At 46.3% G+C, this 27,511-nt stretch overlaps 1 protein-coding gene across 3 annotated transcripts in view; it reads right to left on the reverse strand.

Annotated features, from left to right (window-relative positions):
- Positions 1-9,700, reverse strand: part of LOC146077525 (cytochrome P450 2J5-like) — a 41,272-nt gene extending 31,572 nt beyond the window's left edge. The window contains exons 1-3 of one of the 3 annotated variants that reach the window (XM_083186044.1): positions 9,459-9,700; positions 5,626-5,788; positions 4,128-4,277 (exon numbers count right to left, since the gene is read on the reverse strand). In XM_083186044.1, the coding sequence (XP_083042170.1) occupies positions 4,128-4,277; positions 5,626-5,788; positions 9,459-9,629 (484 nt within the window). In that variant the 5' untranslated portion in view covers positions 9,630-9,700. The remainder of the gene's footprint in view (positions 1-4,127; positions 4,278-5,625; positions 5,789-9,458) is intronic. The other 2 variants (XM_083186043.1, XM_083186045.1) reach the window with 2 other exon arrangements.
- Between the last annotated feature and the right edge of the window lie 17,811 nt (positions 9,701-27,511).

Genomic DNA, 27,511 nt, shown 5'->3' on the forward strand with positions numbered 1-27,511 from the left:
CTACATCGATCACACATACGTGCCGCATTGGAGGGAAAACCTATGGATCAGCCTGTTGCCAGGCATTACAGAGACTTTCATCATTCCATCACTAACATTAAATGTAAAATGATTGACTGGGTACCCCCCAGTCACAGGGGAGGAGACAGAGGAAGAACTCTACTACAACGAGAAACCCTATGGATACATAAATTACAAACCATTCACCCTGCTGGACTAAATGAAATGTTATCTTTTTCTCCTTTTTTATAGATTCACAGTTTGATCTTTTTGCCACCAGTCCATCTGTTTACTGTGTGTATACCCTCCTCATTGATTGATTGATCGTTTCCACCTCGTTTAAACATCAGACATGACCTTTGATTAGACATCATTATCCTTAATTGGTCATTATTACCATTGCCGCTGTATTGACAGACCCCTCTTTATTGTGCACGGATTATGTTAAGTGTCTCATTATTGATTAAGCTCATTCATGCTTATTTATCCCAGATTTAAAGTATACTGCACAGTTTGCAATCTATTGAATCTGTCCGAATGCATTTTATTAAATTTTCGTGTGTATTTCACAGTGTGTAGGTTGCCATCCAATCTGACTATCAGTCCGCATGAAGTCTGGCCGTTCCTGCGATCTGCTGACGGCCGTAGCAACATTCAGGTAGGACGGGCACAGGCACGCCCCCTTCCCCATGGCAACCTCAGACGCCGGTGTGAACACGCCCCCCTATGATGCTGGGCCGTCAGCGCTGATGCGCAGCAATGACGTCACCTGACTCCGGGACCGAGCGTGGTTGGTGAGAGGTGCACCAGTTTGTAAGTATGTCTATATATGTTTTGTTTGTACAGCACTGATTTATGTCTTGATAAAAGTGATAGGATCACTGAAACGTTGACCACACACCTTGTGTCGCCTACTTATTATTATTGAAGCAGAGTGCCATCCGTTTCTTGGACGTATATATATATATATATATATATATATATATAGTTTTTTGTAGTTCCGCACTCCCAGCCAACAATGGAAAAAGCAGCGGTGCTCCTTTAAGGCGACACAATGTGTCCCAATTTATAGCAAGGTTGGATATTCCAATAAGGGCACTCACCAAAAGTTATGAAAGGTTTATTCAGGGTACATTACCAATCAGGAATAGTAGTCTACGTTTCGGCCACCAGGTGGCCTTTCTCAAGACAGGTCAGCATAGACGTCCTCACAGTACAAAAGTCAGGATATCCTGACTCTTGTACTGTGAGGACGTCTATGCTGACCTGTCTTGAGAAAGGCCACCTGGTGGCCGAAACGTAGACTACTATTCCTGATTGGTAATGTACCCTGAATAAACCTTTCATAACTTTTGGTGAGTGCCCTTATTGGAATATCCAACTTTGCTATATATATATATATATATATATATATATATATATATATATATATATATATATTCTTTAAGCACACACTTAATTCAGCACCTGCATAATAGTGCACTCACTGCATCCACATAGTGCAGCCACGGCTCCAGCAGGGGAGGTGCACCAGCTGACAGAGGGCGCCTGCAGCGGCGTGGGGGGTGAGAAGCAGTGACCTCTCCTGGCGGCTTGGCACCCTCTGAAAGTTTTAGCACGTGCCACAGGTTCCACCCTCCCTATGCCTTTGTCCGCACCCTCTGCCACTAGCTGTCTCTACACCTGCCTTTACGCCCTCCCCCCGGCGACGGCTAACTGCGCTCACTGTCCGGCCCTCTTGCACCGCAGAAAAAGCTAACATGCGGCTGCCAGAGACTCTATGCTCTTCAGAAGGTCCGCCGGCTGCGTGACGTCATGACGCCGACGCACACTGCCGGGACCCACGGCAATGCACCACTGGGAACGGAGAGGGTGCCGGAGTGGGGCCATATTCGGCAGAATGACACTTTCCTTCTGCGCCGTGGAGACTAATGAACAGAAGTAGGAGCCATCTGCATTCTGCAAAAATCGGTACATTCTGATTTAGCCGGTACAGATCGTTAAAAAACGGTACTGTACCGGCTAAATTGGTACAGTTGGAGGGTATGGAATGTGTGTGTGTGTGTGTGTGTGTGTGTGGTATGGAATATAGAGTGTAAGCTCCAATGGGGCAGGGACTAATGTAAATGTTCAAATATTCTCTGTAAAATTCTGCAGAATATGTATGCCAGGCATGTCCAAACTGTGGCCCTCCAGCTGTTGTGAAACTAAACATCCCAGCATGCCTTGCCATAGTTTAGCATTCCCTAATAGCAAAACTGTGGCAAGGCATGATGAGACTTGTCATTTCACAACAGCTGGAGGGCCATGGTTTGGACATGTCTGATGTCTACTAGATTGTAAGCTCCTCCGAGTAGGGCCCTCTTCCCTCCTGTTGTCAAAGCCCACTTCTCTTCACATTTCACTCACAGCTCTCCTTTACTCCAACACTCAGTGACCATCTTCATACTCATCTCCATCATTGGCCTCAAGCCTCTAGTTCAGGGGTGTCCAAACTTTTTGCGACAAAGGCCAGATTTGGTGAAGTGTAAATGTATGGGGGCCGACCATTCAGCCTGACATTCTTTAAATCATTAATCACATCAATGCCTTCATTCAATGTATGTCCCCAAGCCTTACCCTCCTTCACTGTATGACTCCCATTCACTGTATGACCCCCATTCACTATGTACCCCACTCTGCCCCCATTCACTGTATGTCCCCCAGCCTGCCCCTGCTCCTCCTTCTCTGAATGGCCATTACTGCCTCCATTTACTGTATGTCCCCCAGCCTGACCCTCCTTCACTGTATGTCCCCCACTCTGCCCCCTCCCTTCTCTGTATGTTTCCCAGCCCCTTGTGTGAGTCAGAGGAAGAAGAGGCAAAGCAGGCACTGCAAGGACAGGAGATGCTTGGGCTCCCACTGCTGCCCTCCTCCGCTCTGCATGTTATGGGAACAAGCTTCCCCCTTGCTGCCCCCCTCCCCAAACACTGCTGTCACTGTGATTGTGGAGTAGGGTGATATACGATTGCAGCAGCAGGGGTAGGACGCCAAACACATCTGACTGTGGCTGCCAGCACCTCCTCACTGCAGCAGACAGCAAGGTAAAGGCGCGCTCGCCAGGGCCCCACCTTTAGTGCTTCCCACATCTGATGCTCTGCTCGCTTCCAGCTGGAGGCTGCGGGCCGCTTGAAATGACAGCACGGGCCACAATTGGCCCCCGGGCCTGACTTTGGACATGCCTGCTCTAGTTGTATGTTGATTGGGTCCTCACTACTTACATTTAAGCTGTAATGTGTATTGAACTGTGGTGCTCTTTATTTGTACTGTATTTTTGTTATTTATTCAATGTTATACCAAGTTTTGTCTCCCTGTATTGTTCCTTTGTACGGCGCTGCGAAACACTTGTGGCGCCTTATAAATAAAATTATAATAATATGCGCTATATAAGAAACTGGTAATAAATAAATAATACATTTGTGATTTTTATACTTTATAATGGGAAAACATCTGGATGCGATCGTTACTGTGCAATTATTTTGGTCATGGCAAAACGTGATTTTTATCGCAAATTGTACACTTTTTTTTACATTTGCAATAAATATGCGTTTTTTTTGCCATTTAAAAAAAAAAAGTGCACCCTAGTTAGACACTCGCCGGCCGTTTGCTACGTGGAAGGAAGTCCGGGGGTGTGCAGAGGGCAGCAGCAAGGGAAAGCACAGCATTTTATGGGCATCCCCATAAAAACACTGTGCGTTCCCCTGTAGAAGCAGGCGTGGCGATGCCTGCTTGGGGCAGTCAGCTGATGTCACATGATATAGACTTTTTATTACCAAATGGGAGAGAAATAATTAGATGGTCACTGACCATTGAATAATTTATCCTCCCTTCGGCCACATGTCGAGGGGATGTGTTTGCATACACAGGAGTACAGGAGATTTGGCGGGTAGTGGGGGGGGGGGGCATTCAACTCGGCAGCAGGCAACGTTTATGGGCTCATTAAGCAGCAAATATACACTACCTAGCGAGCCAACCTGAATCAGGCCCATTGTGTATTTTGTATAAAAACTGTTGAATTGCTAATCTTTTTCAAAGAATATCTTTTTAACAGTATGTCCATGTATTTATAATACGGTTATTTGAATTACCATTCTGGGCTCTAAAGGATTCTACTAGGCACCGAGCTTCTTCCTGAATCCGTGATTCCAGTCCACGTTTACCTACTCCGAGATTTCGTAAAGTCATGAGTCCAAAGCGTCTCTGTTGTTTCCAGGTGTGCCCATTAGTAGCTGCAATACCTATAAGTGGCAAGAACACAAGAAAAATCTTTTATCATTTGATTCACTTTTAAAATGTTGAATTTAAAGATTATTTTGTTAGATTTAACTTGAAAAAGGACAGTATTTGTACAAGTTGTGCCACTCCTCTGCCCAGATGTAATAATGCATGGAATCAATGAGGAAAATACCCTGTACTGCAGGTATTCCAACCTTGGTCATCAAGGCACAATGGCAGTGCATGTTTTAGTGATATCCAGGCTTCAGCACAGATGGTTAAGTCATAGTAACTGAGGTATTAATTAATACTCCTTTTACACAAAAATCCCTGGTCGGACCCTGGTCTTCGAACACTGGAGTTTCCAGGGCTGACCCAGCTTCTGAACCTGGGTCAGACCTGCTTTTCCCTATGGATAACATTAAGGAGGCCATTTTAGGGTTAATAAACTGCCAGCCAACCTTCCCTCAATGATAAAAAAAAAAAAAAAAAGAAAAGACATGACAAGTTAGCACTGAAAAATGTAGGTTTGTTTATTTTGTAAAACATTTTTTCAAAAAGTTTTATTCAGTGCTCAAGCACATACAAGGGTTTACAAGTGCAGCATCTCCCATGTGCTCCCCCCAGCCCCTTCCCCTGCAGCAGCACACCGAATCTCCCTGTGCAGTGGCGTAACTACAAATTTTGCTCCCCCCTGCCAAAAAGTTTGTGCACACCCCCCCCCCCCCCCCCCCCCCCCCGCCCCCCTTTGCTTCTCTCTGCTTCCTTCTTACTTAGGAAACTCCTCTTCCCCTCCGTCTTCCGGCCTCTTCCCAGGCAATCCCTCTCCTTTCTTAGTCTGTCAGCCCCCTTCGGCGTGAAGCCCCAGAAGAAATATTAACCCCTGGTGTGCTGCATTGGGGAGTGTGGGTTTTACGTGGAGATTTGGGGCACCACACTCCCTCCAGCCCCTTTCTTATGCAGCAACAGACAGCATCTTCCATGTGCTTAAACCACCCACTACCCAGGTCCTACCAGTGTTCCACCCTTCCCGTGTAAATGGACCTTGGTTGGCCCCTTTTACACCGTCACCGACCTGGGTCCACGAGGCAAAACCCCCGGGGGGATTGCAACATTAAAAGGTGTATAAGTCTGCTGCGCTCAAGCAGGATATCACTAAAACCTGGTTGGGAATGCCTGCAGTAGGTTGGGAATGCCTGCAGTACTGTATATGGCTTTCCCAACACCAAGTAAAAACGCAGATTATTTGTTTACAAAAAGTACTCACCACACCACACATTTCCCCATTACATGTCAGGGAATCATTATCTATTTATTTTTCTGCCGAGCCCTGTCTTTGTTAATAATTACTCTTTATGTGAAAATAGGTACCTCTTCCTGTTGTAATGTCAGTCATGAAGCTGGAAACTGGACGTCCAGAGATCTCTTGAGAATAAGTAATGATACTGGTCTTCACAGCCTGATATCCATGCAGCACAACCATGGGTGTCTGGCCAAACCAGATGGTGTAAATGTTGCCATGAAGTTTTGCCAACTATGCAAAAAAAATATTAAAAAGTCATCTTTATACAGGTATGTACAATACATAGCTCACTAACGTCTTTGTGGATACATACGATATCCCAGTGCTCAGGATGCTAGCTGCGAAAAGACTGACCCCAGCATCCCAATACAGTCAGTCAGTAAGGTTACCCTCTCACCATCACCCTCCCTGCTAGTGCCTAAACCTAATCCCTGTACCCATGCCTAAACTTAACCCCATGCAGAACAGCCTAAATCTATCCCCCACTCGCTGCAGCCTAACTCTTAGTCCTTATGTCATATGATTACTTTCTACATCTAGACAGCATCAGTCTGATGTGAGAAATTTGCTGTAATATACAGTATTGTAAACAATTATCCACCATTTTTTTATCTTTATGAGACCCACATTAAAAAATTGCCATTCAGCTATACAACTCTTACCACAATATTTGAAGAGGTGAGTGGATGAATGGGCTATGTTCCAATATAATTTTTGGTACTTGTTTCCTAGCACGGCGCCCAGATTTCCTACGTACGGCACCGTAGGCAAATCGCATCGCATGGCATGGGCCATTATAACGTCATGCGATGCGATTTTTTTAATGTGATTTTTTTCTATGCTCATTGTACCCCACTATATTGCATCGCATTGCACCGCATGTCCCGCAAAATCGCATGCGATCGCATGCGATTTTATAGGGTGTGCGATGCCATGACATTAGGTATTCAATAATATGATTGTATGTCTAAAAAATAGGTTTAACGCACCCCCCCCCACACTATCCACGCCAGCTCGAAGCGTGGTGATCGGCGGTGGAACGCGTCCTCCGACCTTTTCATTCCCCCACTATCCACGTCGGCGTGGAGTTGATTCTATATAGTGTGGCGAGCACAGCGAGCCACCAAGCCCGAAGCGTGGTGAGCGCACGCGGATTACTTCACATGTATTCCGCGTCCCCTCGCCACACTATATAGAATCAACTCCACGCCGACATGGATAGAGGGGTAATGAAAAAGTCGGAGGACACGATCCGCCACTGCTCGCCACGCTTCGGGGTGGTGTGGATAGTGGGGGGTGCGTTATACCTATTTTGGGGACATACAATTATATTATTGTATACCTAATGTCATGGCATCGCACACCCTATAAAATCGCATGCGATTTTGCGGCAGATGCGATGGCCTGGGGCAGAGAGAGCAGTGAATAAATTACATAGGAAAATCGCATCGCACATCGCATGGCCCTAAAATGGCCCTAAAATGGCCCATGCGATGCGATGCAATTTTCCTACGCAGAATAGCCCACGAAGCAAATTGCTTTGTGGGCTCCGTTCTAGGAAATAAGTACCTAATTTTTTTTCTAAACGTAACATAAAGGCCTATACACACTGGCCGATTTTGAGCTAAAAGTCGCTCAAAACAGCAGGTTTGAGCAGCTTTCAGCTCAAAGCCGCCCAGTGTGTATGGCCCAGCGATGAGCACTGCTGCGCGCTCCCGCAACATCGCCGGGAAAGCCATTCATCTGCTGGTTATACCAGCAGATGAGCGGCTTTCAGGACGGCTTTGCATAGCACTCTGCTATGCAACGCTGTCCTCCTCCCTCCGTCGGTGCCGGGCAGGGGTAAAACCGCTCAGTGTGTATGTACTGAGTGGCTAATACAATGTGCAGTGTATGTAACACGGGTGATCACAGTAAGCCATTACATGGGACAGTGGATATTGTTGAGATATGGCCGTGAGCTCAACAATCTGTGCTTAACTGCTTCTAAAGTCAGGTCCATTGTGCCGAGATGCCTCTGCAATGCTGTTGGGAAAGACAGCATAAAATAGGCACCCGCCTCAAGTCCCTGCTCTGCAACTCCAACTAGCAAGGGAGTCCAGTAACAGAGCATTCTGTCCCTCATTTTGGGAGATTTGTGATTGGTTGCTATGGGCAACATCACCTCTTTTGATTTTTAGAAGCTTTAGTAAGTTTACCCCCCTGGGCTGACTTGACGGGCCAAGCATCGGCCCAAATCGGATGTGTATGACATCCCATCAGGTCCCATGCATATCGGACCGGAGTTGGAGGTCGACCTGCATGTAGGTCCGACCTCCGACTCTGACCTTCTCCCAGGGACGGGAATGAGTTTGTGTGCAGTACATCGCATCAAAAAGGACCGCATGCCCATCGCCCGGGAAAGTCACGGATGGGTCAAGGCGGGTGGGGGGGGGTAGCTATACCCTGCTGTGATACATCGCAGTAGGATATGGCCAGCTTTACTAAGAGGAGATGTTCCTAATACACACTAGATCAGGCATTCCCAACCACGGTCCTCAAGGCACACCAACAGTGCAGATTTTAGTTATATCCAGGCTTGAGCACAGGTGACTTAATTAGCACCTGAGTGATTCTGATTAAACCATCTGTGCTGAAGCCTGGATATCACTAAAACCTGCACTGTTGGTGTGCCTTGAGGACCGTGGTTGGGAATGCCTGCACTAGACAATTCACTCTTTGGGGCCTAATTCAGAATGGGTTGCTAATCTGAAAATTTGCATTTTCTAGACGCCACCCAGACAGAAAGAAAAAACGCCCCTTACTAAATTGTGGGCCAGATGCACTAAGCTTCAAAAAGTGATAAAATGGAGAGTGATAAATCACCAGCCAATCAGCTCCTAACTGCCATATCACATGCTGGGTTTGAAAAATGTCAGACAGGAGCTTATTGGTTGGTTGTTAATCACTCTCCATTATCACTTTTTAAGCTTAGTGCTTCTGGCCCACAGTGAGAGAATTGTGAATAGATCTAATCGCCATCCATTCCTTTCTGTAGCTCTGAGGCTTCCACTAATCTGCGACTGAGACAGGTTGAAAGTAGTAAGCACTGATGTAACAGACCCACCCTGAAAATGCCTGGGTATGGTTAAATTTTTTGGACACTCCCAGAAAATGGAGGGTTTCCACCCCCAAACGCCAGTCAGTCAAACTGTGAGAGGACTGTGTTTTCCATCCAACTGTCTCTGCACGTTACATCTACCCCCACCTGCAGTACACATGGTTTTGTCCATTTGAGAAGGAATTTGCCAGAAGGAGTGAACCGGAATAATCCCCATATACCCCTTTTAGACATACTACCTGGGAATGACCCTGCGTTTTGACTGCTGGGTCATTTTCCCGGGTGCAGCCTGCACCCTTTCACACTGACAGCAGCAAATTACCGGGTGAAGCAGTTCTAACCAGTAATTTTCTGAAAAACCCGGGTTTTTCTTATGTCTGAAAGGGTCAACCCGGGTCTTAAATCCCGGGTCCTCAACCCAGGTAAAAAGAAGGGTCGGGACATGGGTTTTAACACCCGGGTTGACCCTTTCAGACATACCAAAATCCCGGATTGATGCGCGTTCATGTGCAAGGACCCATGGTAGCACACATTGTTGACAATGTACTGTGTACACACTACTACACAATATGCATGAAAATATTGTCAACAAAGGTTGTTTCTCCTGCTACACAGTGATAGCAGGTAAAGCAGGAGTGGGATTATATCCACGGTACACGGAGCATTAATACCCCCTCAATCCTCAGAGACCACTAGCAATGCATGCTTTCCAGATCTCCCTGTTGGTGAAAACTGTATTATTACATAATACTTTTTTGTTTTGTTTTAAGATAGAATGGCAACAAATTGCGGAGGCAATACCTTGCTGAGAATATCTGGATACAGGTTGAAGCGGATGGTCCATAGATTCCCAATAAGTGGAAGGGGAAAAGGTCCAGGAGGGAGACTTCTTGCTTTCCATATTACTTTTAGGTAATTGGAAAAAAGAAGACAGAGCAGAAAAGCCAACAGCAGCTGGGAGACAAACCACATTGTCCTGTTCAGTCACCGCTCTCCGGCTCCTTTCTTATCTGCTTGGCTGCTGTCCTACAGTAATGAAACTACTTGTCCAGCGGTTTCTTTATACAGTTCTGTTGTGTTCTCCTCCCACTGTTAATGGTTATCAAAGTAGTATATCTCAATCACCTGCTGCACTCATGAACTTTATTACTATTGTTTTACAGGCAACCAAATGAAAGGACTTTGGGGGTTATTCTGTTTGTCGCCAGCAGTCTTGACTGACTAATTTTTGCACCCTCCAGGTCCGAGAACAGGGCAGGTGGCTGATGTCCTGTGACATGTACATGTAGTACATGTACTGTGCAACTTGCGGTAAAAAAATTTGCCATGACCAAAAATTGGACATTCAAAATCCCCTCCAGATGTTTTCTCATAGAAAACATAAAAATCGCAAATGTAATAAGGTGTGATTTTTTTAAATTGTACACTAATCATAAAATTGCAAAACTAAAATAATCGTCCAAAAAAAGGCCAGGAACCTTATTCTGGTTGACCCGCAAAGCTGTTTTGCGGGCCACCAAAAAGCTTCCTGCACAAACGGCCGTTTTCCCCCCCTTGCACGCCGATTCCCCCGCACGCATGTGAATGGATGTTTAGCATAAGCAAGACAAAAATAGGAAATTTCCCTCCACTGGCGCCTATATATTGTTTTTAAATGACATTCCTATATATACTAGAACGGTCCTCTTCTCCATAAACTGACAAGCATAAATGATAGTGTGTAGTCCTACGTTACTTTTTTAATGGTAACGTCTCCTCTTCTCCTAAATCGACTGCTTATGGTGGATCAGGGGAAAGAACACAGTCTCAAATCCAACTCTGGGCTTTCACTCGATCCAATAGAAGTCCCAAAAGAAAATAGAAAAGGGGCATATGGTGCAGTTCCACCTTTTATAGGATAAAAAAGGATGGTGGAGCACTACTATTTTTGAATATTTTTAGATTATAAAGAATTATATTAAGTTAAAAATATTGACCAATTGGGTATTACAATAATCAGTTTAATATATTCTATCTCAAGAATTTACACATAACACAAATAAAACACATCTAAAATACAATGTAAATAAAATTCTATCAGACAATAATCACCCCTATATGGAACCCCAATGGGAAAAGTGTGGAATGTGGATATATCTCACTTGTTCCTGGTGATACTCTCCTGTATGATAAATGGATAAATACGTACACTGGATTGGCGGGTGTCCATAAACCTGACTTGGAGCTGATGGTACTGTTCTCCCTTCGTGAGGAAAGATGGTACACGTCTCACGGAATGGAGGGTCTCACAGAATTAACAGGTGATGGTGTCCCTTGGTTGGAATGGTCCAGTGAATGAACTGGATTGGCGGGTGTCCATAAACCTGACTTGGAGCTAATGGTGCTGTTCTCCCCTTGTGAGGAAAGATGGTACACGTCTCACGGAATGGAGAGTCTCACAGAATTGGCAGGTGGTGGTGTCCCTTGGTTGGAAGAGTCCAGTGATTAATTTGAAAAAAAGAGGAGAGCTGGTTCAAAGTGAGATGAAGTAAATTGTAATCCACGGGGTCCAATAGAGGGTGAGCGCCTAACGCGTTTCGTCATCCACAGATGTGGATGACGAAACGCGTTAGGCGCTCACCCTCTATTGGACCCCGTGGATTACAATTTACTTCATCTCACTTTGAACCAGCTCTCCTCTTTTTTTCAAATTAATCACTGGACTCTTCCAACCAAGGGACACCACCACCTGCCAATTCTGTGAGACTCTCCATTCCGTGAGACGTGTACCATCTTTCCTCACGAGGGGAGAACAGCACCATTAGCTCCAAGTCAGGTTTATGGACACCCGCCAATCCAGTTCATTCACTGGACCATTCCAACCAAGGGACACCACCACCTGTTAATTCTGTGAGACCCTCCATTCCGTGAGACGTGTACCATCTTTCCTCACGAAGGGAGAACAGTACCATCAGCTCCAAGTCAGGTTTATGGACACCCGCCAATCCAGTGTACGTATTTATCCATTTATCATACAGGAGAGTATCACCAGGAACAAGTGAGATATATCCACATTCCACACTTTTCCCATTGGGGTTCCATATAGGGGTGATTATTGTCTGATAGAATTTTATTTACATTGTATTTTAGATGTGTTTTATTTGTGTTATGTGTAAATTCTTGAGATAGAATATATTAAACTGATTATTGTAATACCCAATTGGTCAATATTTTTAACTTAATATAATTCTTTATAATCTAAAAATATTCAAAAATAGTAGCGCTCCACCATCCTTTTTTCTTTTTTCTCCAGACCTAGATATATAGGGGACTTACCACCCCCAGGTGTGAGCAGCTTGGCAATCCATACACATCTCCCCTAAGCGCCCAACAAGCTCTACCATCCAGGTGGCAGGGTTTACATTTTTTCTCTTTTATAGGATAAAAACAACAATATGATATGAAATAAACAAGAATAGAAATAGAAGTGGCTAATTACCAGATCGGGTAGAGAGACTGAACAAACAGCTCCCAAAAGCGCATGTAAACAAAGGATGATGGCCCGGAATCCGTCACCCGATGTCGGCTCCAATCAGTAGTTAAAACCAGATCCAGTTCAGTCTAAAATCAACACCAAAGTCCTCCTTTGGTGTTGACTTTAGACTGAACTGGATCTGGTTTTAACTGTAGGAGAAGATAGCTTAAAGGTCCATATACACTGGACGACTATGCCCAGCATGTATGGACAGCGATGATAGCTATCATCGCTGGCGGGAAAGCCGCTCAGTGCATACACACTGAGCAACTTTCCCCCTGCCCGGCGCCGTCAGCAGGGAGAGGACGGCTTTGCATAGCGCAGAGCTATGCAAAGCTGTCCTCAAAGCCGCTCAACTGCTCGTATTTCTCGGCGATGATGCAGGAGGATACAGCAGCGCTCACCGCTCATCGCCAGGCCATACACACTGGGCGGCTTTGAGCTGAAAGCCGCTCAAACATGTTGTTTTGAGCGACTTTCAGCTCAAAGGCCCTTATTCTGATCGGTGCGGTAATATCCGCGTGCGTTCGTGCCGCCGATGTTTTGTGTCTGCGCATGTGCAGAGGCGTCTCTGCGCATGTGCGAGCGGGGCGTACGGCCAAATCCCGCATGAAATGTGAACACTCCGAACAGGGGGTGGAGAGGGGCGTGAAGGGCTATTTGGGCTCATTACCATATGCATACGCCCCGCGTTTCATGGGCGTTCCCATGCAAACGCTGGGCGTATGTATGGTAATGCGGCCGTGACGCACGTGTAGGGGGCGGACATATGACATCGCCGGATGTCAGCTGCCCGCCCAGATCCCTGCTTTTGCACGGAAAAATGTCTGTGTGGTCTGAGGTTGCGGGAGCTGGTGGACCACTCGGTCCTGCATTCGATGGTCTGCGACCATCGAATGATGGGGGAGGTTCCCTGAGATGGAGGAGGCGTATTCCATGAAAAATACACGTGCGGTCCGTTCGGCCAGCTTCTTACCGCGTACGGACGGAGTTGGCGATCCGTATGGAAGGCAGGGTTTCGCACGCATGGTCCTGGCCGCATATTCGGATCCAGCCGCACCGATCAGAATAAGGGCCAAAGTCACATAGTGTATATGGGCCTTTAGTAAAAAGACACCTTTATATGAAAATTGGGCTTGCCCCCAAGGTCAGTGTATTTATACAGGATTCCTAGACCTGATGAAGTAGACCCGAGAAATAATGAAACCTTTGTATACATATAGGGACCAGTATCAAGGTCAGTGTGGATTCATAGCACGCACATGGAAGAATACTTGGGTACTTGTGTATTTTGGCGGCACCCATCGCATCGCATACCATAAGGCATACGATGGTATGCGATGCGACGCAATATCGTGCGATATTGTACAATGCCATACAATTTTTAAATTGTATGACATTGTATATGGCATACAATGCCATACAATGCGATGCGATTAAACATTGTATACCCATTAGGGTGCTTACAATGTTAAATGCACCCCCCCTGCCACCCCCCCACTATAAACGTGAACCCGAAGCGTGGCGAGCGCAGCGAGCCCGCGTGGGGCGGCGGTACGCGTCCTCCGACCTTTTCATACCCCCACTATCCACGTCGGTGTGGAGTTGAGAATAGAAAGTGTGGCGAGCGCAGCGAGCCACCGAGCCCGAAGCATGGCTAGCGCAGCAAGCCCCGCGAGGGGACGCGGATACCTGTGAAGGCCGCGAGGGGACTCGGATACCTGTGAAGGCCGCGAGGGGACGCGGATACCTGTGAAGGTATCCGCGTCCCCTCGCTGCGCTCGCCACACTTTCTATTCTCAACTCCACGCCGACGTGGATAGTGGGGGTATGAAAAGGTCGGAGGACGCGTACTGCCGCCCCTCGCGGGCTCGCTGCGCTCACCACGCTTCGGGTTCACGTTTATAGTGTGGGGGTGCATTTAACATTGTAAGCACCCATTACGATGCTTAAAAGCACCCTTTAGGGTGCTTATACAATCTTTTATCGTATAGGGGGCAAAAATCGCGTCACATCACATCGCATGCCATCGGGTGCATGGCATGCGATGCGATTAAAATCGGGGAATCAATGGAAATCGGGGGCGCCGCTATAATACACAAGTACCAATACTTGATATTGGTCACCGCTCCGGGATAGCGCCCTCTGGATCACACCTGTACATTTGAGAATAATAATAAATAATATATGGAATATAAAAATTATGACAGGAACATACAAAAGAGAGAAAAATAAATGCATGCATGCAATTAAAATAGTAAAGATTCATCATTGAAGTTAGGGAATACACAAACAGGTTGTCACTTGAGAAACATGTGAAGTTAAAAAAAATGTCCTGAATTCACCTTACAAATGTGGTGTTTTGTTTTAATAAACTTTGCCTTCAAACTGCGTTGAACTCTGGTAGTAAACACAGTTGAACCAGATCACAGGTATATCTGGATTCATTCCATAAACTCGCACATTCAGAAAGAGGGAAATCCAGGAACAGAACATTTTGTTTCTCCTGGAATAGAGCCATGCTGGGAGGTATGCTTAATTGTTTTTCTGAAACAGAAAAAAATACATTCTGATAAACTCTGCTAACCTCATCTTTCTGCACAGCTGACAACTACTACTGTTTGAACGCCGCCATACACTATGCGATTTAGGCCCGATTTCACCCCATTCGGATGGATCGGGCAGTGAAATCAGGCCAAATGACATGTCTAGCCACCCCATCCGACCCGATGCACGTTGGGAGGTCGGACCGGCTGCACATAAGATTTGCTAAATCTTATGTGCAATCCCTGGGTGGGGGACGCTGACAGGCGGGCAGGGGCAGCGGACGCTGCGAGGTGGCTGGCGGGGGATGCTGCAAAGCGGCCAGGGGATGCTGCGAGGCGAGCAGGGGACGCCAGTGAGGGGAACAGAGAGCCGGGCAGGAGGAGTGACAAGAGAAAAAAAAAATTCAAATACAAATGGGCAGCCAGTGATTGGCTTAGCGCTCTCTCAGCCAATTGCTGATTGGCTGAGAGAGCTCTCAGCCAATCACTGCCTGCCCATTCTTTTGTATGGGCTATTTTTTTTTCTTGCAGCACTAACCTCTCCCTGCGTCCCCCACCCGCCACCTCTATGTCTGTCGACCCCATGCTTCCTACACCTGCAGCTCCCCGGGAGTTGCATATGATAAATCGCATGCATTTTATCATATGCAAAACTTGGCACATCAAGTGCCTAATCATGTGTCCCCCTCCCAGTGAGCTGTCGGGGAAATCAGGTCCAAATTGTCCTTAGGACAAGTCGGACTAATGTATGGGGGCCTTTACTCTTATTGGGCCAGATGCACTAAGCTTCAAAAGTGATAAAATGGAGTGATAAACAGCCAGCCAATCAGCTCCTACCTGCCATGCCACAGACTGTGTTTGAAAAATGTCAGGCGGGAGCTGATTGGTTGGTGGTTTATCATTCTCCATTTTATCACCTTTGAAGCTTAGTGCATCTGGCCCAGAATCTGTGGCAGTAAGGGTGTGGATCAGTTGGTCACCAGCAAGTTGTTAGACAGTCATTAGGTCGACACAATTAGGTCAACATGCATTTAGGTTGACATGTGTCTAGGTCAACAGGAAGATCGACATGGCTTAGGTCGACAGGGTCATAAGGTCAACAGAGTCATTAGGTCGACGGGGGTAAGGTCAACAGGACCATTAGGTCCACATAGGTAAGGTCAACAGGGTCATTAGGTTGATATGGGTAAGGTTGACAATGAAAAAGTCGACATGGTATTTGTTTTTTTTTATCCTTATGTCGACACAGTCAACAAAAGCACTAAAACGTACAACTGCATCCCCTCCCATGGCTTGCTGTGCTCGCCATGCTTTGGACACTATTTTATTCTCCCACCACACCCTAGTGGATGGTAGGGCATGAAATACCGCGTGTTGGCAAATGTCATGTCAACATGCACACCGAAACGTACCACTGCTACGCTTGGCACACTATTTTGTTCTTCTACCACATCCTAGTGGATAGTAGGGCATAAAATACTGCCTGTTGGCACATGTCTGCTCAAAAAAACATTAAAATAAACCATGTCGACCTAATGACCCCGTGGACCTAACCCATGTCGACCTAATGACCCTGTGGACCTAACCCATGTCGACCTAAACTCATGTCGACCTATCTGCATGTTGACCTAATGCTTGTCGACCAACTTGGTCAGTGGTGCACAAAGGGGGGTTTCTACTAGTCCCCAGTACCATTTGGTAGGTGGGATTCTCTAGTTTTTAATTCCATTAAAATCTAAGAAATCTATTTATCCCTATAGATTGTAAGCTTGCGAGCAGGGCCCTCTTACCTCCATGTCGGTTTGTATCTACCCAGTTTGTTTACTCACTGTTGTTTCCAATTGTAAAGTGCAACGGAATATGCTGCGCTATATAAGAAACTGTAAATAAATAAATAATAACATTGCTGGGACCTGGAGATATCTACAGTCAAGCAAGCTGTCCTCCCACCAGAAAATTATGAATAATAAGCCCACTCCACTATACACCCCTCCTCTGCATATTAAACATCCTCTACCACTCTGGAAATTATGGGGGACATTTACCAAAATGGATTCGTAGAAAAAAGGTGTATTCGTAGGGAGAAATACACCTTTTTTTTACGAATTTGTATTTTCGGGATTTACAATCCTAAAAATACAACAATTCGTAGTCCTAGGGATGGAACATTCGTATTTGTATTTACAAATACGAATGTCCTACACCATCGATAGGATACGACAGAAATCACCATTCAAAAGAATGGTGATTCCTGATGTACTAAGCAGCCGTACTGATAATACGGCTGCTAAGTGGTGTGAAACACCCACGCAAATACGACAGGAAAATAGAACACCATTTTCCTGTTCTATTTGCGTTTTAGTCTGCACGGATCAGTCAGATCCGTGCAGGCTGCGGTGTAAAAAAATAGAAAAATTAAATAAATTTAAAAAAAAAACGGCGTGGGGTCCCCCCCACAGCCGTAACCAGCACCAGGCTGAAGGAGCTGGGGCCGGTAATTAAAAATCAGGGAACCCGACAAATAGGGGTTCCCCGATTTTTAACAACCAGCCCCAGGCTCCAGGTCCGGGGCTGGTTCCCAAAATACGGGGGACAAAATGACTAGGGGTCCCCCGTATTTCAAGAACCAGTCCCAGGCACAACCAGCCAGCAGGGTAATGTCACAGCCGGGGGACACTTATGATATAAGGTCCCGCGGCCAAAACATTAACCCCCTGACCGGTCAGCCTGGCCAGGGGCCCTGGGGGAGTGGGGACCCCTCCAATGAAGGGGTCCCCCCCCTCCAGGACTTACCTGACCAGGCTGAAGCCTGGTACTGTCCCCGATGCCCCTGGGCGGTGGGCATCGGGCTGATTATGGTGTAAAAAAAAGAATAATCTATTGTTTTTTACTGTGGCACTACAAGTGCCAGCAAGCCTCCCCAGCAAGCTGGGACTTGGAGAACCACAAGTCCCAGCCTGCTGGGCATTAAAGGGCCCGCTGGCACTTGTAGTTCCACAGTTAAAAAAATAGTGCACAAAACACACTGACACACTTTTAAAATAAAACTTTAATACACACAAAGCCCACACATACTAATACTTACCTATCTTCTTTCCGTAGGTAGCCCTGGTCCTGTGTCGTCTTCTGGATCCATGTCGACGTCCTTCTTCAAGTCGACGTCGCTGTCGGCGATGGCGTCCGGATCCGACGAAATCCATGTGGAGCTGTGGAAGGAAACCATACTCACCTGTCCCAGCGCGACGTAGTCCAGGTAAGTGTCTTGGCAAAAAAACAAACCGACAGCCCGAAACCAAGCGAACAGGGAGCCGTACGGTACTCTGTGTACATCGTGCGGCTCCGCCTCCCGAATGCCGCTATTGGCTGCCTTGCAGCCTAGCGGCCAATCAGGAGCCGCTAGGCCGCAAGGCGGCCAATAGCGGCATTCGGGAGGCGGAGCCGCACGATGTACACAGAGTACCGTACGGCTGGTGCTGGTTACAGCTGTGGGGGGGATCCCACGCTGTTTTTTTTTTTTATTTATTAAATTTTTCTATTTTTTTTTACACCTTGCAGCCTGCACGGATCTGACTGATCCGTGCAGACTGCTAGAAATAATTCGTATTAGCAGCCGTATATACGGCCGCTAATACGGATGGTTACACCATCGGAGGGTTACAAAGCAGTCGTATCTGACTGCTTTGTAATTTCCCCTCCGGAACACGACTTTGCATACGACTAAAACAGTCGTATGCAACCGTAGGGGAAATACCAATACGAAAAACTAGGTTTTTCATATTGGTAAATGTCCCCCTATGTGTCAGGGCCCCTTCATTCAGCCCAATGCCCCCTTCTCCCACCCCACCTCCCACCATCTGTGCAGTAAAGGGGTAATTAGTGGAAATTACTGATCTAGGCCCTACATGCTGAGCAGTTGATATAATACCCCCTACCACCCGCGGGACATCAAAGCTTCCCCCACCCCTACCGCTGGAGGATCGGTAGGGGCCCCAATACATTGCTATCCCCAGGGGTCTACACTGCTGTTGACGCCCCTGTATATATATAAGGTAAACTGTCCACCAGCCTGTTTTCCGAGCCATCTGATCGTAACAATTTATTGGAATACCATAGCTGCCACCCTAGAGCCACTGTACGCAGTCTCCCTTATTCTCAACTCCTTAGGGTTAAACGCATAGTATCAGACCCTGTTGTAGCTGATTCCCAGATGGAGGATATGATAGCCCGATTTGCACAACGGTGATACCCGTTTGACGAATTGAGAGCTACCAAACAGAGAGTGTTGGCCCTAAACAGGCAGGACTTACTGACCAAAAAGAAAAGGGAAGAAATTTCGGGAACACGGTTGCCATGGGTAACCACCTACGACAGCCTTAGTCCCGTAACTACAGAAAAGGTGTGTAAACATTGGCCATTGGTACAAGCGGATGCGAGCATCGGCCTCAAACATACTACTCTTATGCCAAGCTATAAGAGGTCTAAAAGCATCAGAGACATTTTGGTCAAATCTGATGCCTCCCCTTATGTACCAGATAGACAGTCCAGCAGAACAGGGTGTATTAGATGCATCTGCACCACCTGTAGTTTTCTCATCCCTGGATCTAATTTTAATCACCCTCAAACCGGGAAACCCATTGCCATCCGACACCTCCTCACTTGCAATACCCCTTACACTGTATATCAGATCGTCTGTCCTTGCGGTCTCTCCTATATAGGGAAGACGGAGAGACCGTTTAAGGAACGGATGACAGCCCACAGATCATCGATCCGCAAGGCTATAGCTAAAGGGTCTAGCGACCAACCGGTCGCTAGACACTTTCTCCAGGCTAAACATAGTCTATCATCGATTAAATATCGAATGATAGACCACATACCCCCGTCCATTCGGGGAGGGAATCGGGGTCTTCTATTGCTTAAATGTGAAGCTCGCTGGATAGCCAAACTAGGCACAGTTACACCCAATGGCCTGAATGAATATTCTGGCATCAATATTTTGATATAACGACACTCATAGTTGTATTCATAGAAGTACTCAGGTCCGATCAGCTAGATGGGAGTGTTCCCATATTACGCCTGTATCAGTAGCAGTTGGGTAAATTAAAAGATGCCCATATAACTATGATATTAGTGATACTAGCTAACATTTTCCTCCTCGGCTCACAGAGGAGTAATAAACTGCACTGAGTAAATTACAAGCTCTTTTTGTCTGATTGACATTCTGTATGTACTGTATATTTTTGATACCTGTATGTCCACACATGTTTTTCACGTTTTTTTCACAGGTTGATTGTTTTTGTCATATCACTTTTTGTTCATATGTGTGAATAGTTTGTGATACAGTGATCAAATAGATTGCTGGTCATATATGTATATTGCCTTATATTTGTTTTTGTCTGCAAAATATTCAGTGTAGTTTTACACCTGCATAGCAAGATGATGGATTCACCCACCTGTGCTTGAGGAATACGCCCAGAAAGGCGGAGCAACAGGACACAGGTGAGTGATAGCACGCATCACGTGGGATGGGAGGTTTATCCTCTGGCCCACGTGACATACACCTGGGGTTATTTAAATGGTTGTGATCTGTTTTTATATTGAGCCTGACGATAATACGCAAGTATTGAAACGTTGCTTGTCTTCAATAAAGCCTTTTTGGATTATTCAAGTGTCTATATATATATATATATATATATATATATGTATATATATTTATATGTATGTCTGTGTGTGTGTGTGTATGTATATATATTATTATTATTATTATTATTATTATTATTTATATACATTTGGTCTATCTATAATACTTTAACTCTCCCAGCATATACTGGGTCACCTAAGTGTCCGTCTCCGTGCTTTGCTCCGCCCCTCTGGAAACTCCCTTCTGAAAGTCCTGAGTTTGCCCCTGGGGTATCTCCACCCGAGAAGAACTGGTCTTGGATAAAGCATAGGCATTACAGGTTATCCATCCAAATGTTCCAAATGTTTTATCAACAATGCTACTTGTACACAGCCATCTAGGAATACAAAGTTCTTAACCTAATACCTTATATTTGAAAAACAATGCAACAATCTGTTCTTTTATTGAGTCCAAATGTGTGTGATATTATGTCGGACCTAATAAAGGGATATTGTTTACTCTGGAAAACAAAAAACAGGCAGGACAGCCAAGAGCCCCCACAGAAAGCCCCCACAAGTGTGACGTGACAACATCTCGCCGCGCGATAGCCGGAGCCCGGACGAGGAGCTGGTGCCACTGGTGTAACAAGGGAGGGAGTAAGAAGCAGCCTGCCACCAGTGCCTGGAATGGATCCATCTTCTGGATCAGGATCAGCGTTTTGCCACCCCAGCCAGCCTGCCCGTGGAACAGGTACTTCAGATACAGTATTGTTGGGGGGTCCTGCTGATATTGTCAGTCCCGGGCCCCAAAATTTGTAATGTCAGCCGTGACATTCAGTAATATACACAATCAAATGACATCATGCAAATCAAGTCAAAACACTCATAAGTAAATTTGCTAATTGTGTTACAGCAATTAGGGGTGATGAAGGGCAGTTATACTACAATTGTAGACTTCCAAAATGAATTATAAATATTCAAAATGCACTTTCTTCTATTACCTCAAGGTGGCAGACAACAACCTGTCTTGTGTTCTGTGTTCCGTAGTGTACATTACAGAGAGCTTATCTGATTACATTGCTTCTATGTGAATGTGATCATACAGTACTTCCTATAGCAATAAGGCATCAAATCAGAGCAAAAATCAACACGATTTGTCTTTACAAAGTAGGTATGACTTCTAATGATGTAGCATAATACTCACTGGGTTTTATAACAACTGTATTAAATAGTATTTCTCATAGAAAGATAGATATGTCATTTATCTTCAATAATTCTATATCTAAAATGATTATTCCCACCTGTACAATTTTGGCAAGTGTACCTTGACTGCTACTAAGACCTGTAATTCTTTATGCACCCAACATATCATTTCACAGTTTTATCCCATATATCAGTGGTTCCCAAACTGTGTGCAGTGGCACCCTGGGGTGCCTCAGGACACTTTCAGGGGTGCCCTGAGTTGGTGACCCAGGACCAATTAAAAGGATTTATGATCAATATCACAGGCGAAACCAGAGTTGTCAATGATAACGTGGACAAACAGTAGCAAATATTGGGTAAAATTATAGAATGAGAGATTCAGAAAGTGAGAGATTTGGTGAGAAATCTCCAGGGTTTTTTTAAAGCGGCAATCATTTACACTTCAATATCAAACTGGTGTATATGATTGCCGCTTTAAAAAAAAATGGAGATTTCTTACCAAATCTCTCACTTTCTCATCCTATTAAATCTCACCCACTGGGCGAGATTTATTGTGTTGACGGTTTTTTCCGAAAATGCTATTTTTGCTCAAATCGCCCTGTATCGCCGTTTTTTTAAATCACATTTTTTCCCAGAAATCACATATTTAATGAGGTGTGTATTCCGGCATGAAAAGTGCGAGAAAGTGCGATGTAGGGCGATTTTCGGGGTGAAAAGTGTGATTTTTTTAGTCATGAAAAGGTGCGATTTTGTTAAAATGTGCGATTTTGTGATTAAAAAAAATAAATAAATTGTCCTGTACATAACCATAAAACTTTATTACATACACACATCCACACACCTCACTTTTACACCGCTATACATACCGATCCAGGATCCAGCGCTGGTCTCTCTGCAGCAGAGCCGGTCAGCCCGCACTATCAGCGGGGACAACCGGCTGTCTCCGATGCAGCTAACAGCTTCTGTCGCGCTGTCCCAGCGCGACACAGGCTGAGAGCGTCTCCGGCTTATGTGTCTCCATGGAGACGCATAGCTCAGCCAATCAGGGCTGAGCTATGCGTCTCCATGGAGACGCATCGCCCAATCACGCTCTCAGCCTGTGTCGCGCTGGGACAGTGCAACAGAAGCTGTTAGCTGCATCGGAGACAGCCGGTTGTCCCCGCTGATAGTGCGGGCTGACCGGCTCTGCTGCAGAGAGACCAGCGCTGGATCCTGGATCGGTATGTATAGCGGTGTAAAAGTGAGGTGTGTGGATGTGTGTATGTAATAAAGTTTTACTTTTCTGTGTGTGTGCTTTATTTTAACATTCTTTTTACAGGTGGACTACAAGTCCCAGCGGGGCCATTAATGCCCCGCATGCTGGGACTTGTGGTTCTCCAAGTCCCAGCATGCGGGGGAGGTCTGCTGGCACTTGTATTTCTCCTGTATTAAGCAATGTTAGGAATGTGAATTTAACCCTATCAGGCCGGCGTCCAATGGCCAGGGACGCCGGTGACAGCCCCGGGCTTCAGCCCTGGACGGGTGAAGCCTGGGGGGGGGGACCCCTTTATTGGGGGGGTCCCCACTCCTCCAGGTACCTCGTCCAAGGCTGACCAGCCACGGTGCTCATGGTACGGCCGGGGGACCTTGTGTAAAAAGTGTCCCCCGGCTGTGGCATGACACTGCGGGCTGTTGGAGCCGGGTGCTGGTTTCAAAATACGGGGGACCCCCAGATTTTTTGTCCCCTGTATTTTTGGAACCAGGTCCGGCGCAATGAGCCCGGGGCTGGTTATGTACAGGAGGGGGGACCTCACGCCAATTTATTTTTTTACTTTTACACATATTTTACCAAAGAACCATACACAGATCACAATGATCTGTGCATGGTTCTGACAAAATCGCCAGTCAGGATCAGGTCTATTTTTTTTTTTTTTACTTTAGACCATTTTTTTGGGCGATTTCCAAATTCGCATCTCATTAAAAATGCGAATTGTATATTTTTCAATGGGGAAAACATCTGGATGCGAATTCCGGAGGTAAAAAAAATCGCACTTTCAGAAAGTGCGATTTCGCGGCAAAAAGTGCGATTTATGCCGCAAATCGCCACCTATTAAGTAGTCGATTTGGGAAAAAAATGAAAAAACAACCGTTTTTGCGATATTAATCGCCAAAAACCCAACATCGATCTCTAATAAATGTCACCCACTGTCTCTTACCATGTAACTGACCCTAAGGATGACCTATAAACACAATTTACTTAATTAAATATTTTTTTCTGAATTTATCAATCATTAACATTCGGCCTAGGGGTGCTGTGAAATTCTTTTGATGCTGAAGGGTGCCGTGATTCAAAAAAGTTTGGGAACCTCTGCCCTATATACATTTTCCATCATCTACACTACTCTATACTGCCTCCTCTTACACATGGCTATGGGTCATAGGGTCGACACTAAAAAAGTTGGCAGTCATTATGTTGAAAGGCCATATGTCAACACATTACAAAGGTTGACATACCTTAAGCACTGTACACACACTTCGTTTTGCTTTAGATTTGATGGTAGATTTGATTTTCTATTAGATCTGGCATTAGATCTTCCCATTCAATTTGGCATTAGATCTGTACCTTTGCATTTGATATCGAATTCGATTTACATTCATGGTACATTGTACACATTCGATTTACTGGATCAAATTCGATATTTCCTTGGCTGCACAGTAGATTTTTCTGTTTGATTTTGAGAAAACGGGAGCACGCATCGAATCGAATGTAGATCGAAAGTGACACAAAAACCATTCGATGTGGATTCGATTTTGCTTCTATAAGCAAAATTGAATCGAAAATAGCCAAAAATTGAAGCATGTGTACACAGCTTTAGGTTGACATGATCAAAAGACTGACATAAGCAATAGGCTTACCATGAGTTTTGCACATTTTTGGTGTCTATGTCGACATGGACGCCGTATAAGTATACAGCTTCCCCTCGCATAGCTCGCTGCGCTCACCTTGCTACAGGAACTATGCTTCACTACACTCAGCCCACTATTAGAATCTAGCCCTATGTCCACTTGGATGGTAAAGTATGAAAAAACTTGAAAAACTCATGTCAACATTTTTCACGTCAACATGGAAAATGTTGACTTATTGCTTGGGTCGTCCTGTCGGTGCTCCGACAGGGGGGATCCTGATTTACAGGGGCTATGCTCCCTTGTGGTGATCTACAACCCCCATAGAGGGAGAATAGAACTTGTGGTGAGCAAAGTGAGCCACCGAGCCCGCAGCGTGGCGAGCGCAGCATGGCGAGCGCAGCATGGCGAGCGCAGCGAGCCCACAAAGGGTTTCTTTGCGCTCACCCCCCGTGTCCAGAGCACCTGCAGTTGGGATTCCGACGACAGGATACTGACCGTCGGGATCCACCCTGTCGGACCGCCATACCACACCCATGGGGGTATCCCAACTGCACATATCTAGACCCCCAATTCCAAAATGCTGTTATTTGCAGGACCATAGAAGAGTCTGCTGGCTAGGCAACTGTTTTTCCTTCACAAGATTTATTAAAGACATATGATTCTAGAAAACGTTTCCAGATTCTTGATTTTAGAGTGAGTTTGCCTCATACAAAGTGCATTGTATTTTTATGTAATATATCAGACATACTAGGTGATTCATCGCGCCCTACGGGCGCTCTTCACACCGGCGTAAGGGGCTGCTCCCCCTTAATTTGTGAACGTTTGTATTGTGAGAAATATGGTTAGAATTGAATGAAAGATGGCCTGTATCGCAACTTGAGTTATAGGTGAAATGTGTTAAATAGAGAGCATATGATTTGGAAGGGGGTGTTTATTCTTTTGTTTAATTAAAAAGCGGTTACAGAGTAAGATGTACATTGATAGTGTGAAGGGTACAGTGACATTTGTGGGTGTGGGGGGGGCTGTGCGTGCGTGTTGTTGAGGTGTGGGTGTGTCTGTGCAATAGTATAGTAGGGTGTTTTTGAGTCAGCGGCTCCCCACTGGCGGAGGTCATGACACAGGAAAACAGGAGGCTGGGTAGTGATAGGGGTGTGTGGGCAACTGGGCATAAGGGGGACTAAAGAGGAGGGTGGGGGACACTGGGCAGCTTCTGCCAGTGGGTGAGGGTCCAGCAGGTTCAGGAAAGCAGGAAGCTGGTAGTGATAGGGGTGTGTGGGCATACGGGGGACTAAAGAGGAGGATGGGGGACACTGTGCAGCTTCTGCCAGTGGGTGATGGTCCAGCGTGGCAGCACAGGAGTACATGATGGTGCCCCTGAGTCAGTGTCTCCTCCTACTGGGTGGGAGTTAGGGTGCATGAGAGCAGGAGGCTGGGCTATAAGGCATGGCAGGGGTATGTGGGCAACACAGCGTCAGCGACTCCCCAGTGGTGGAAGTTACGCTTCAAGAAAGCAGGAAGCTGGTAGTGATAGGGGTGTGTGGGCATACGGGGGACTAAAGAGGAGGGTGGGGGACACTGTGCAGCTTCTGCCAGTGGGTGAGGGTCCAGCGTGGCAGCACAGGAGTACATGATGGTGCCCCTGAGTCAGTGTATCCTCCTACTGGGTGGGAGTTAGGGTGCATGCGAGCAGGAGGCTGGGTGGTAAAGCATGATAGGGGAATGTGGGCAACACAGGGTGAGCAGGTCCTCACTGGCGTAAGTTACGGGGCAGGAGAACAGGAGGCAGGGCAGTGAAAAAGGTGTGTGGGCATGAGGGGTAGTAAAGGTTTTTAGCTGTTGCTGAGTAGGGATAGGCATTGGTGCAGATGCCATCGATGGTTGGCATTGATGGCGGTCCCGTAAATCGCTGGAGGGTGGGGTCGCGGGATTCCGTGAATCGTGGGAGGGGAGATCGCGGGGGTCCCGTGAATCGCAGGAGTGGGGATCACGGTGGTCCCGCGAATCGCGGGAGGGGGTCGCAAGTGTCCGGGGGGGGGGTGCTGGCAGAGGGGGTGGTGCAGGAGTAATGGTGGATGGTGGCTGTGGAGTAATGGTGGATGGTGGGCGTGTACTGTAGCCCTGGCTGGGCAGGGGGAGGTGATGTCAAGGGGGTGTAACGTTATACACATGAAAACATACACAGAAAACACTGGTCTTTTCCCTAGGGGGGGGTGGGTTTGTGTATGCTGCTGGGCGGGAACGTTAGCTACACAGGGGATGAGTGACAGATCTGGCTAAATATATAAGAGATACAGGGCCAGCAGTTGCAATGAGCAGAAGCCCCGTCTAACTTTTTTTTCCATTGTACAATTTAATTCCCTTGCTCTGCAGAGTAATAGAGCAAATCTGGGGAAGCCGCAAAAGAACCTGTCACTGGAAATCTATATCTATGAGGGGTATTAAATGCGGCCGGTAAAGATGGCTTTTCCTCGCCAAAAACAAGCCATCCTCGTCGTCAAACCCCTTCACTGCATTCAATGTAAGGGCCAAATCCTCGCTGTGAGAGGACGGCGAGGACCCCTTAAATGGCGAGGTTCGCTGCATTTTGAGGCGAGCCCGCCGTTTTTAATGGTCACACTCGCCGTTTCCACCATCAGGCGGGCACCCAGGCATAGGCGCCGATTCCGTGGGTGCTCCAGGGCCTGAGCACCCACGGAAAATGTTAACCAGTGCTGACAGAGTCTGTGGGGAGCACCGGATCTGACAGGCAGTCGTGGCTTGCGGGAGGCTCAGAAAAGCACTCCCTGCGCTGCATAGTCTCTGCCTTTCCAGCAGCGTGGCCCCGGCATTGTACACCGTATCACATGTGCCCCTGAGTCGAGCAGTTGTCATTTTTAATGGTCAACTCAGAGAGACTCTCTCCCCATCAGTCTATGCTATATACCAGTGGTTACCAAGCTTGGGCTTCAGGGTACCCTAAACGTTCATGTTTTAAAGATCTCATTATCACAAATTAATAAATTAACACAACTTGTGCAACTTTTAAAAATGTCTTAGCCACTAATGGATATATCTGTGCACCAATTAGGTGATCTGGAAAACATGCACTG

This window comes from Crinia signifera, chromosome 1 (assembly GCF_055691185.1).
Source record: "Crinia signifera chromosome 1, ASM5569118v1, whole genome shotgun sequence".
NCBI classification, from domain to species: Eukaryota; Metazoa; Chordata; class Amphibia; order Anura; family Myobatrachidae; genus Crinia; species Crinia signifera.